This window comes from Euprymna scolopes, chromosome 20, assembly GCF_053919585.1.
Source record: "Euprymna scolopes isolate OS-2025 chromosome 20, ASM5391958v1, whole genome shotgun sequence".
Classification (NCBI taxonomy): Eukaryota; Metazoa; Mollusca; class Cephalopoda; order Sepiida; family Sepiolidae; genus Euprymna; species Euprymna scolopes.
In genome coordinates, this window is record NC_136501.1 from 37,972,493 (window position 1) to 37,984,655 (window position 12,163).

The 12,163-nt window shown below is 33.8% G+C and overlaps 1 protein-coding gene across 1 annotated transcript in view; it reads right to left on the reverse strand.

The window, feature by feature from the left end:
• The window catches only part of LOC145241394 (ATPase family AAA domain-containing protein 5-like), a 119,036-nt gene that overhangs the window by 89,960 nt on the left and 16,913 nt on the right, over nucleotides 1-12,163 (reverse strand). Inside the window, exon 2 of the mRNA XM_080104319.1 lies at nucleotides 7,098-7,167. Within this exon, the coding sequence (XP_079960445.1) occupies nucleotides 7,098-7,139 (42 nt within the window). The 5' untranslated portion in view covers nucleotides 7,140-7,167. The remainder of the gene's footprint in view (nucleotides 1-7,097; nucleotides 7,168-12,163) is intronic.

Below are 12,163 nucleotides of genomic sequence, written 5' to 3' on the forward strand. Positions count from 1 at the left end.
CTGGTAGCAGCACACAGTTTATCTATAGTTCATTTCCATTATACAAACAGTCACATTCCCAACCAGCCTCCCAGGTAATGAAGACCAGAAAATCTCACTTCTAGATCTATTCCCAACTACAGTACCTGAAGATTGCACGATGAATGCCTACAGTCCACTTGGAAGCACCCAATCACCTTGTGATATTGGTGGACATCACTCTTAGTTCTCAACCCGAAACTGAGAAGTCATTGCTCAAAATGAAAATATACTTTAAAAAAAAAAAAGGCCGATTGGGAAGCCATTGGTTTGTTTTCTCTTCTTGCTGAACATTGTCCCAATAAGACAACTGAATGGTGCAATGCAGGCATTGAAGCAAATTTTCCCCACACAGAAGTACGGCATCAAGCCCCACTCTCTCCAATGGTTCATCAGTATGCCCTGTATCTAAGAATTCAAGTGATAAGTCATCTTCCTCTCAGTATAGACCAATAAGTCTCCTGTGTGTCACGAGTAAGTTGCTGGAATCCATATTAAATAAAGAAGTAGTCAACCACCTCAGCAGAAATAACCTTCTTAGTGACATGCAATATGGTTTCCGTTCTGCCAGATCTATAGCAATGTGCTAACGGTTAGATCTCATAGGATTAGTGAATCTCTCGACAAAGGCTTCATTTCTAGGGCAATTGCTCTTGACATATCAAAGGCCTTTGATAAGGTATGGCATAAGGGCTTACTTCACAAGATTTCCAGCTACGGTATAGCTGGAAATGTTTTCTCAATCATGAAATCATTTCTCTCTGATAGGCTTATAAGAGTAGAGGTTGATGGGCAGAAATCAGAGGCACACAGTATTAATGCTGGAGTCTCTCAGGGGTCCATCCTGGGCTCAACTCTCTTCCTGATCTACATCAATGATCTCCCAAAACATACTTGCTGATGACATGACCATCTATGGCAACACATCTAAGGCCATAAATTTCTCTCTGATTCTCTCTCCTCTGATCTTGAGCGCGTGGTACAGTGGGGGAAGAGGTGGTTGGTTAATTTTAATACATCTAAAACCAAGCTCCTATCTTTACATCATCAATGCTCTGATCCCCATCTGGCATCAATTGAAATGGATGGCTCTCATCTAGGGGTGGCTCCATGTTTTGATAAGCTTCTGGGATTGACCTTTACTCCTGACCTGAAATGGAACACTTAAATCAAGTCTGTTGCCAAGGTCGCTGGAAAAATGGTAGGATCCTTCTACTGCTCCAGAAGAAATCTGATGCAATTCTCTATCTTTATAAAAGCTAAGTATGTCCACAGATGGAATACTGCTGACACATCTGGGCAGGAACTGCTAAAAACAGCCTATCCTGTCTTGACAGAGTACAAAATAGATTTTGTGGCTTAGTCGGGGACGCCTTTTTCTCTTCCCTGCAACCTCTCTCCCACAGAAGAGACGTTGCGAGCCTGTCTTTGTTTTATCGTTATTGCCATGGCAAGTGCTCATCTGAGCTCCAATCTCTGGTCCCCCCTCGACAATCTTTTGCGAAAAACACCCATCTAGCTGAAACCACTGTCAATAATTTTCCACATTCTTTATCTGCGCCTAAATCAAAACGCAGATTCCATGAACAAAGCTTCTTTCTTAGAAGTGCACACCAGTGGAACTCTCTTCTGTTTGTCAGTTTCCTGCCTGACTACAACTTCAAGCCCAACATAAACAAATTCCTGATAAATCGCCCCCTTAAGTAAGACACTTTATCAAATCTCCATTACGAACGATTACTACGATATTATCCCATTGATTACTGTACACGCAATAACCCTTATCCCCGAGTGGCTTCTGGGCCTTGATAAGTGGTGACTCCCATATATATATATATATATATAAAAAAAAAAAAAAAAAAAAAAAAAAAAAGGCAGCATGTATGCCATCAATTCCTCCATCATAAGTCAAATACAAATAGACAAAAGTTTATAGAAGCTAAAAATAATTGTAAGCGTGAAATAGATGCAGTCAAAGTCATACTGAAATGACCAGGAAAAGTATTGAGTAGCAATACACATAAAATAAAATAAAATACATTATAATATTTCAATATTGGTATATATATATATATATATATACATATATATATATGATTAGTTTTTTTGGAAAAAGAATTCCAGCAGAGTGCTCAATTAAAAGGAAAATCCAAATTTTAAGAGCGTACTTATATTTTGTGTACAGATGACCTGTCTCAACTAACAACTTTCTGTACACAAAATATATATATATATATATATAGAATGTGTTAATATATATATATATATATATATATATATATACACATAGAAAGAATATATAGAATGTGTTATATTATTTATTATATATATAGAAAGCATATTTATTATTATATATAAAGAATATATAGAAGGTGTTATATTATTTATTTATTATATATATATATAAAGAATATATAGAAGGTGTTATAATATTATTTATTATATATATATAGAAAAAGAGCTTGATGAGCTCTGAAAGAATCATTTTAAATTTTTTAAATCCAATTAAAATTAAGAAAGTTAGGAATATTTTTGTGTTTCACACGTTTGGATATTTTTCCCTCTTTAAGACCATGTGCATTTTTTCACATTGTTTACACTACTTTTTCAATAAAAATGCTATATCTTTGTTAAAACAGAAGATTAAGCAATGAAATTTACCATATAAGTGTATTTTTGTACTAGGAATTACAATATGCTACTGAAAATCTCCAGAAATTAATGGTTTCCAAATAATCTGCAGTAAATGCACATAAATATGCTGCAATTCCTTAAATGTATCCATTAAAAGAAAAGCAGTTAGAGAACTTAAAGCTGAATTGTAATGCATTTTATGTACAAATAACTGAAATCGAAATCTATGACTGTTTAAAAATGAATACATTGCAATATTTCTTTGGTATTATTGTAGATTAATACACTCCGGAATTTTGTTTGGTGGGGAGTTTGCCACTCGGACTTAGCGTTATTGTTAGGACTAAAGAAAGTTTTAGGAGAAGGCTTGACACTCGTACCTGGGGTTAGAAGTAGGATTAAAGGAATTTTTATTTTAAGAGGGTGTTTGACACACATATTTATAGTTAGTGGATCATAATTATTGGATTTTGAAAATGTTATGCCTTAGATTTTGAACATAAAATTACTTTTAAATATGTAAATGAGAGGGGGGGGACTTTACAAGAATTACGGCGAACAAAAATAAATTTCATTTAAAACAAGTGATGTCGCTAATAGAAAACGTGACATTTGGAAAACTTAAGTATTAATATCAAAAACATTTTTTGCTAAAGCTAACAAATTGTTCAAAAATTTTGGATAAATTTGGTTTTTATTTTCAATTACATTTCTTGTCTGAGTGACAATTACTTCATTAAACTTTTCAGTTTAAGACATTTTTTTATTTCTCTACATGGACTTCAGGCCGATATCACTGTGTAGTATTCTGATGCTACATTTCGCCTTTTCTGTCCTCTGTCAGTGGAGAAATCCTTTAGGACCGAGACAATTTTTATATTTGTTTCTATCCAGATTGCCCTTTTTTAGGGAATTGGATTTCCCCCACATTAAAAACCGACCTCGTGTCTTACTCTGTCCTTGTATGGAGGCAAATAAATAAGAACTTAACTAGAAACTGAGCACACCCTACAAATATTTAAATATTGATTTGCAATTTTTTCTTTTTTGTAATTGGAACGATTAGTGTCCATTCAATTATGATCCGGTGAAAAAAAAATTGTAAAATAGACAAGAAAAAATATTGGGGGTATGAGGAGGTACTGCTCACACACGTAAAGCAAAAATCATATTTCACATTTTCGTTTTTTTTTTTTAAAACAAAACACTGTTTAATTCACCATTAAAAACTAACACAATGGATAAAAGTGCACGCAAGTTAAATATTTACAAAGCTTATTTTCTTGTCTTTTCAACAATATAAATATTTTTGAAATTTGACCAGAAATAACGCCGGACTAGTTGAGATTGCTTTAATTATATATTCTGATAAAAAAAAAAATAGCTCTAATTAAAGTAATTATATTCTGATAACAAAAAATATGTAAGAACATTTTTTATATTAATATTTTCATTTTTTTTTTTTTTTAAATTTTTAATTCATTTTCGAATAAAGTTAAAAAACCGTTTGTTGTTTATAGCAACACTATTGCTGATAGTATTGCTGTTGCTACTACAGATAGTTTTTAAATACTTTTTTAAAATAGAACGCTTTTTTTCCCATTTTAAATTGCTTGCTACAAGAGAAAACAAGTTATGATTTTACTTTTAACGGATAAAACTAGTAAAAAGATTGATTCATTTAAGAGTGGGTGTCCGAAGAAATTTTTTTTTTCAAAATTTTCAATAGTCGTCATGTTGAAGTCTTTTTTTAACACAACAAAAAATGACTTGTCAAAAGTATTTCAGACACCCCAATCTATTAAAAGTGACATCTATTCTAGTTAGTTCCCAAAGTTCACGAAAAAATTTCTTAACACAAACACGGTACAAGCACTTACAAATCAGGAGGGGGTCATTACAAAATCTAACCAAAAACGCTGTTTTATGATGTTAACATTTTTATCACTTTCTTTGCTTAAAACTTAAAATATATAATGTACATTATTATTTTTTAATTCATTTGAAAGTATATTCATTTCCGAACAGAACAGTGGTATTTTGAGGACTTAGAGTGCTTTGGTTTTTAAAATATGACAATTTTAGCAGAAACCCCTTGAAATCTGTAATTATCCAAAGCGTTTTATTGTCCGTGTGTATTGCTATACTAAGTTGCAGAAATTAGGAATGTGGATTTCTGGAAAATTTATAATGTTCTGGTGAATAATGGACAATTAACAACCTCTACAATCACAAGGTCGCTTTCATAGCGATCAAGAATGCTGACCTGCTGGTCCGATAGTTCGTCTCCAACTATACTTTAGATCCCACAAACCACTTCCTCCCAAATTTCCTTTTACGTACAGAAACCATAATACAGATCTGAAAAACACCTCTTCTCATGTCCTTGATATTATAAAAAATATACTAATAACTAGGGCCATGACAACAGAATATTCTTTTCATTGTTTTGACTCTCGAGTATATATCCAACAGTTAATCAACTGAGAACCACATCACTCTATATAAAAGCATGTAAGATACGCGGATACACACTCGAGAGTCAAAACAATAAAAAGAATATGCTGTTGTCATAGCCCTACTAATAACTAATATACTAATTAAGATATGCTCTGCTAAGCTAACCCTGGTCTCCCAACAAATACCTAGTTTTGCTTCCTTGGTAGCTGGAAAATTGCCTCCAGAGGAGGAAACTGATGGGGTGATAATTGAGCTGGTCAGTTCTTTTACCAGAATTCTTGTATACTATTGAGCGGGTCAGTTCTTTTGCTAGAATTCTTGAATTCTGCTACAAACCAGTATTCAAGAATTCTGGCAAAAAACTAGCCTGCTCAATTATCGCCCCATAAGTCTCCTCGTCCTCTGAACGCATATACCATGCACTGAATAAGGCAGGGGAAGCCAGGCCTGTAACCCTTAGCATATCCAAAACTTTTGACAAAACGGCAAGAGAGGCTTCTCATAAAATTATACCATATAGTATTTCTAAGTGAAATCAGATCCTTCCTAAACTAGAAAAATCCAGGTTTTCCTCGATAGCCATCAAAACATGATATCAATACAGATGTCTCAGAAGTTGATCCTTAGTCCTTTATTATTCCTGATATTCAGAAATAACTTCTCTGATAAAATTGTGTCCCAGATGGCTATATTTGCTGACAACATCAAACTCTATGATACATATAAAGAGAAAAATGAATTTCCACATATACAAAGCAATGGCAGAAACTCTAGAGAATGACCTTCAGTCCTTAGTGGAATGATGCTGTAAATGGATGGTAACATTTAATTCTACTAAGACTAAGTTTCTTTTCTCAACAACAAATTGCTGTGATAAATAAATTACTTAAGATTTCAGCATTCAAACTCCTTGGCTTAATATTCACAAGCAACATGAATTGGAAGAAATACATTGAGGATGTTGCCAAGGGCATTCTCTCTACCGTGTTAGAAAATTATTCACACCAAAGAGTATCCCATATCTTTACAAGGCCACAATTAGCCCATGCATAGGATATTGTTGCTGCATCTCCCATTAGCGTCTCAATCCTAGACAGCCCCCACCCCCACCAAATCTAATAGGTCCAACCTCTGTCCTATTGCTACAATGTTGCATCACTATATCCATTTTACAAATATTTTAATGGAATGTGCTCTAATAAACTCATAGCATTTGTGCCTCCTCTCCATACATACTCCAAACATGACAAGCAGCAAAATCCCACCACTTCACTGTCAAGCTCCAGAGATGCCAGAAAGCCTTATACTCTAATAGTTTATTTCCCTAAACAGCTCTACTTTGAAATTCCCTCCCTGTTTCCTGCTCCCTTAACTGTACTAACCTGCAGAAGTTCTGTGAACAGACATCTCACTGCTCCAGCTTCCCACAGATCCCTGTTAGACATGACCCTAAACTATAATACTTAATGGCAATATATTTTGTTTGTTAATGCTGTTATCCTCACTCTACTGAATGCCATTGGGCTTAAGTTCTGAACGTTTATGAATTCCAATATTCTGGACTAACTATTAAAATTAAATAAAAAGGGGGAAAAGTATGTATGTGTAGATATATTATTATGATAGATAAAAAGAGAGGAATAATAAAAAAAAAAGAAATATATGAGAGGAAAAGAAATAAAACATATCAGATGTAATGTTGCGACGTTTTAAGGATGAAATTGTTGATCTTCGAAAATAAGACGATTACTTGACATAGATTTATATTTTTAAAAGATGTATGGAGTTTGTTTCTTGGTTACAATTACAAACAATCTGGGTTCATAACAAGCATCATAATAGAGAACAAACATTGGAGATGTGCAAATGTGTGTGTGTGTGTGTGAGAGGGGGTGGGGGTCCTCAAATATAAAAAATAGTTAAATAAGCCCAACAATAAATTGATTAAAAAAAAAATTCCCCCACTTTCAAATTATCTGACTCACCTTGTTAGCAGTTGGGCTGCTGAGAGTTGTGGCTCCCATCATTCTGAGAAAGTCACAGTTTGAAAAACATCTAAAAAAAAAAAAATAAATAAAAAATAAAATTAAATTAAAAAAATAAATAATAAAAAGCATAAACAGTTATGAGTATAATAAAGACGATAGAAATATTTTTTGTTAACAAGAACAACAGCAGGCATACATGAAGTAATTCCTATTTGATAACATTTCTGAGATATCACCATTATTTTGATGATTTGAACTGTTGTCTTTTGTCTTAGAAATATACTAGCCCCTGGGTGCCCGACCTTGTCCGGATGTTTGGAGAGGTGTGTTGAGCAAAAAAAAAAAAAAAAAAAAAAGAAGTGGTAGTAGGCAGGCAGGCTCGAACCCGTAACGCAAAGGAGGAAAAAAAAGTTTTGGTAAGTTGGTAGGATCGAACCCGAAATCCTGAGGCGAAGTTGGAAAATAAAATGTGAAAAAAAAAAACAGGAACCGTTCGGCCAGCCAGAATGAGTTACTGAAAGATGTTTGAATTTATTTAAGTAAGAACAAAATTGACAGGTGCTCGCACGGAAGTCATAGAGTTAAGATTTTGTGGGAGCGTTACGACGACAACAACAACGTAAGCAATAGCTATTCAGCAGTTGTTTTTAATAAGGTCAATGACCAGGTTTGTTTGTTATAAGCGAAGTAAAAAAAGAAAACAGAAAAACGAACGTTAAAACTTATCTGGAAAAAAAAAAAAAAAAAAAAAAAAAAAGAGGGGGTAATCAAAACATCGAAAAAAAAAAAACTAACGTAAGGCAAACGAACGATGTTAAATGTAAAAATCTAAAAAACAAAAAAGAAAACAGAAAAACGAAAAAAAAAAAAAAAACTCATGAAAAATGGCTTAAATAAGCCCGTTTCGATATTAAAATTTAAAAAAATCGGTGGGTACGTGGGTGTTTTGGGGTGTGTGGTCGGGGGTGGATAAGCGAAGTAAAAAAAAACAAAAAAAACAGAAAAACGAACGTTACGTGAAAAATGGCTTAAATAACACTGGTTCAATATTTAAATGTAAAAAATCGAAGAAAAAAAAAAACCCCCAAAAAAAACATCTCACACCACGATTCGGACCCAAAACGTTTAGATAATGAACCAATGCACTAACCAACTGACCTAACACGACGTACATGAAATTTAGTCAGTTCATCAAGTATTTAAATTAAATCAGGTCATGACATCATCTGACACATGCGTAGAACCGGACGTCATCATGAGAGGACCGTTTTTGTCATATTCCAAAATCATGTAACTTGATAAAGTAAGGGTTTTTTAATAGCAAAATCAAATTTTATGAGGAAGTAAGGAGAGGGCCATAGTGTTTTAGAATATGTTAAAATTCAAAGGCCAACAACTCCTTTCGACTGCCAAAATTTAACACCTGTGCTATTTTAATCACTAAAAATCGTAAAATTTAATTTAAAAAAAAAAAAAAAAAAAAAAGTTGATCAATTTACGTGATTTTTTTTTGCAATATGTTATCTTTTTTCTGTGACGAATATGTACATCGTAAAGAATTTTCTTTTGTTTTTTGTTTTTTTTTAAAATAAGTGTAATGGTAAATATGCACCAAATTTTATGTTGAGACTTGAAAGTATAAAAACTTTTTTTTAAAGAGCCTCCGTTAAAAAAACAAAAAAACAAAAACAACAAAAAAAAAAGAATGAATCATGCATGGTCCCCTGTAAGTTCACAGTGAACGAGGCATAAATAAAACGACTAAGTTCAGCATTTGGAAATTTGGTAAATTAAATTACTTAAGGGGACAGCTCATCAAGAACTATAAGACGACCATATTGTAGTCAGCTGGAAAGCAAGCAAACGGAACACAGTTCCACAGGCGTGCAGTTCTAAGAAAGCTTTGCTCATGGTGTTTAGGTTTAGGTACAGAGTGGGGGGAAATTATTAATAGTGGTTTCAGCTAGACGAGTATTTTTCGCAAAATTTTGGCAAGGATGGAATATAGATTAAAGCTCAGATGAGAACTTGCCATGAAAATAACGATAGAACAGGGACGAACTCGCAAAATCTCTTCTGTTGGAAAAAGGTTGCAGGGAAGAGAGAAGCCCCCCCCCTAGACTATGAAGTCTATTTTGAACTGTCAATGTAGGATAAGATGCTTCAAGTAGTTTATTGCATGCCAATAACTCAATGTTTGATGTAGAATAATTCTCTATTAAATTACACTATCATTATCTTCAATGTTCAATACAGTCAGCAGAATATATGTGTTCCTCATGATACCATTCTACTAGTGATTACGGTTTTGAAGAGATGAGAAATTGTAGTGTAGTATCTGTTCTATTGTCATGAGATTATACTCCCAACCATTATCTCCTCCATAGTGTAGGACAGTGTAGTATATGTTCGTTTGTGATATATAATAGCAAAAATATGCAACCAGAGGAAACATATTTTCGCTCACAAACAAAACAGTTTAGCATGTGAAAATGAGTAAACATGGTGAAATCCAACTTGCAAGAATTCATATTTTTTTGGTTATTTTGACACAAAAATTGGATTTAGAAAAAAATACAAACTATTACTGATACTAGAGAAAAAATTATAAAAAAAAAAAGAAAAGAAATAAAAGGTAATTTCATAACATTTTCTGAATTTTCACACTAACTAGGGCTTGTTTGCAATACCTAATCTATATATATAAAAGTGAAAATGTGTGTGTGTGTGTGTGTATGTATGTTCGCTTTTTGTGTATTTGTGTATGTCCAAGAAAGGTTTTTTTTCCGCCGGATTCTCGAGGTCGTCGCTCATTTTTAAAACTTTTTATATCATGTCTAAATGATAATATCTGCGACTTAACAACGGTGGCCGCCTCTCTATTTAATTTGCCCGACTTTGAAATGTTAATTATTCAAAATTCTCGGATCGTCACGTGTTGCATTTGTTTTTCGGTATAAAAAAAAGCGAAACTCGATTAGAATTATAGGCCCACGGCCAATGGTCTCTAGAAAGCTATTTAACGTTTGGTCAATGTCGGCTTCGTCATATCAGATGGTTGCTTTCATTTTGAGACGACACACTGCCCCCCTAATAAAAGGTTTTCCTTAAAGTTAGTTAAAAACAAACAAACCTGTTTATTGACCTCATTAAAAACTGTCCCGCAGAAAATGTTAACTGCTGAATAGATATTGCTTACGATTGCCGCATGTGCATTGAACTTTTTCGTCTAAAAAAAATAAGCCGACAGACTTGTGATAAATAAAACACTGTCCCGCACTCAAAATTCACGTCAATAACTCGTCAAAAACGGGCTCCTGCTTTGTTTTTTTTTCACACTTTACTATTTTCCAACTGCGCGTCAAGGCTTAGTTTTTTTTAAATCAACCAACGATTTTTCTTATCATTTACCCAAAAACACACAAACACCTGGGCAACGCTGGGTACCTCCCCGCTAGTATTATACTAAAACTGATATTCTTGGTTGCTTGCAAATCGAATATTTTAGCAAAGATACCCACACTTTGCGCAGCACTGTGCTGTACGATCAGGTACCTGATTCATGGATACCCAAGTATACAGCAAAGTCTTGACCTTAACATTGAAAAATAGTGTGCATCATCTCTAGGTCGGAGACCATCATCATGCCAGGTTTGGTCATGATTGGTCCAGTGATGTGGGCTATAGGAGAGTATATATACCTTGACCTTTGACATTAACCATGAAAAATGGTATGTACTATCCCTAAGTGAGGAACCATCATTATGCCAGGTTTAGTTATGATCGGTCCAGTGGTGTAGGCTGTAGGAGAGTATATAACCACAGGCTATGATCTTGACCGTAACCTTGAAAAATGGTGTACACAATCCCTAGGTGAGGAGAGTTGTACACACAGACACACAAATGCTATTACTTTATATAAATACTAGCTGTACCCTGCCACGCGTTGCAGTGGCTCAATTTGGTGTAATGGAAAAATTTAATAAAAGAGAAAATGCATGTTTCTTATATTAGTACAGCAATCCACTGCAAAAAGTGAAAAAGGCGAAACTGAAAAAAATGGTGCTCTTGCAGAATTTGATCTGGATCCTCGAGAGTTTCTGTCAATCATTCATGTTTTGGACTTGACCAACAATCAGTGGATGAAGCCGAACGTAGCAAAAATGTTGAAACGCTAAATGCTTTTTTTTTTGTTGCTTTAAAAAATGTGATTTAGTAATTAATATTTGGTTGATGGTGGGGGGAGGGGGGGTTACTATACACAGATTCGAAAAAGTCGTCCAAAAACAAATAAATGAAAGCAAAGGTAAGGTAATTTACGTTTCTACCTAATTGGATAATTGTTTAGTGTTTTTATGTAATGTAAAATGTTTAATTGGCTCAAAAAACAGAAATGGTCGCGAATTCTGTTGAATACGTTAAGTTTGGGAAAGTAAGTTGAAAACTAAAAACTATACAAAACAGTGTCTGAAACTCACCGAACATATGTTACCATGACATAGGCTGGCATAATGGATAGGTTTCTGACAGTATTTTGTATAGTTATTTTAGTTTTAACTCACTTTCTCTAACTTAAAGTAATCAACAGTGTCCACCACCATTTGTAGCTTTCAAATACACCAATAAACACTGTTTTTCGAGCCGACTAAACGTTACATTAAATGAAAAGGGTTTATATTACTAAACACAGATACAAAGAAGTTGTCAAAAAATAAATATATAACAAATAAATGTTATCAAAGGCAAGAAAAGTAAGTGTTCTACCTAACTGGATAAGATTTTAGTGTTTTTATGTAATGTATAATCGGTTCAAAAACATTCAATGTTTATCGGTATATCTGAAAAATACAAATGGCGGCAGACTGTATCGAACATGTTAAGTTTGGGGAAATTTTGGGAAAATGAGTTTAAACTAAAAATACTGTTAGGAACTCACTCAATATATGTTACCATGATGTAGGCTGGCATATAATCGGTGGTTTTAAACTTTTGCTCGATACAGGTGACGACTTTTAAAAATCCCTTTTAGTGATTACCTGGTGTGAGGATATTTGTACAACTAA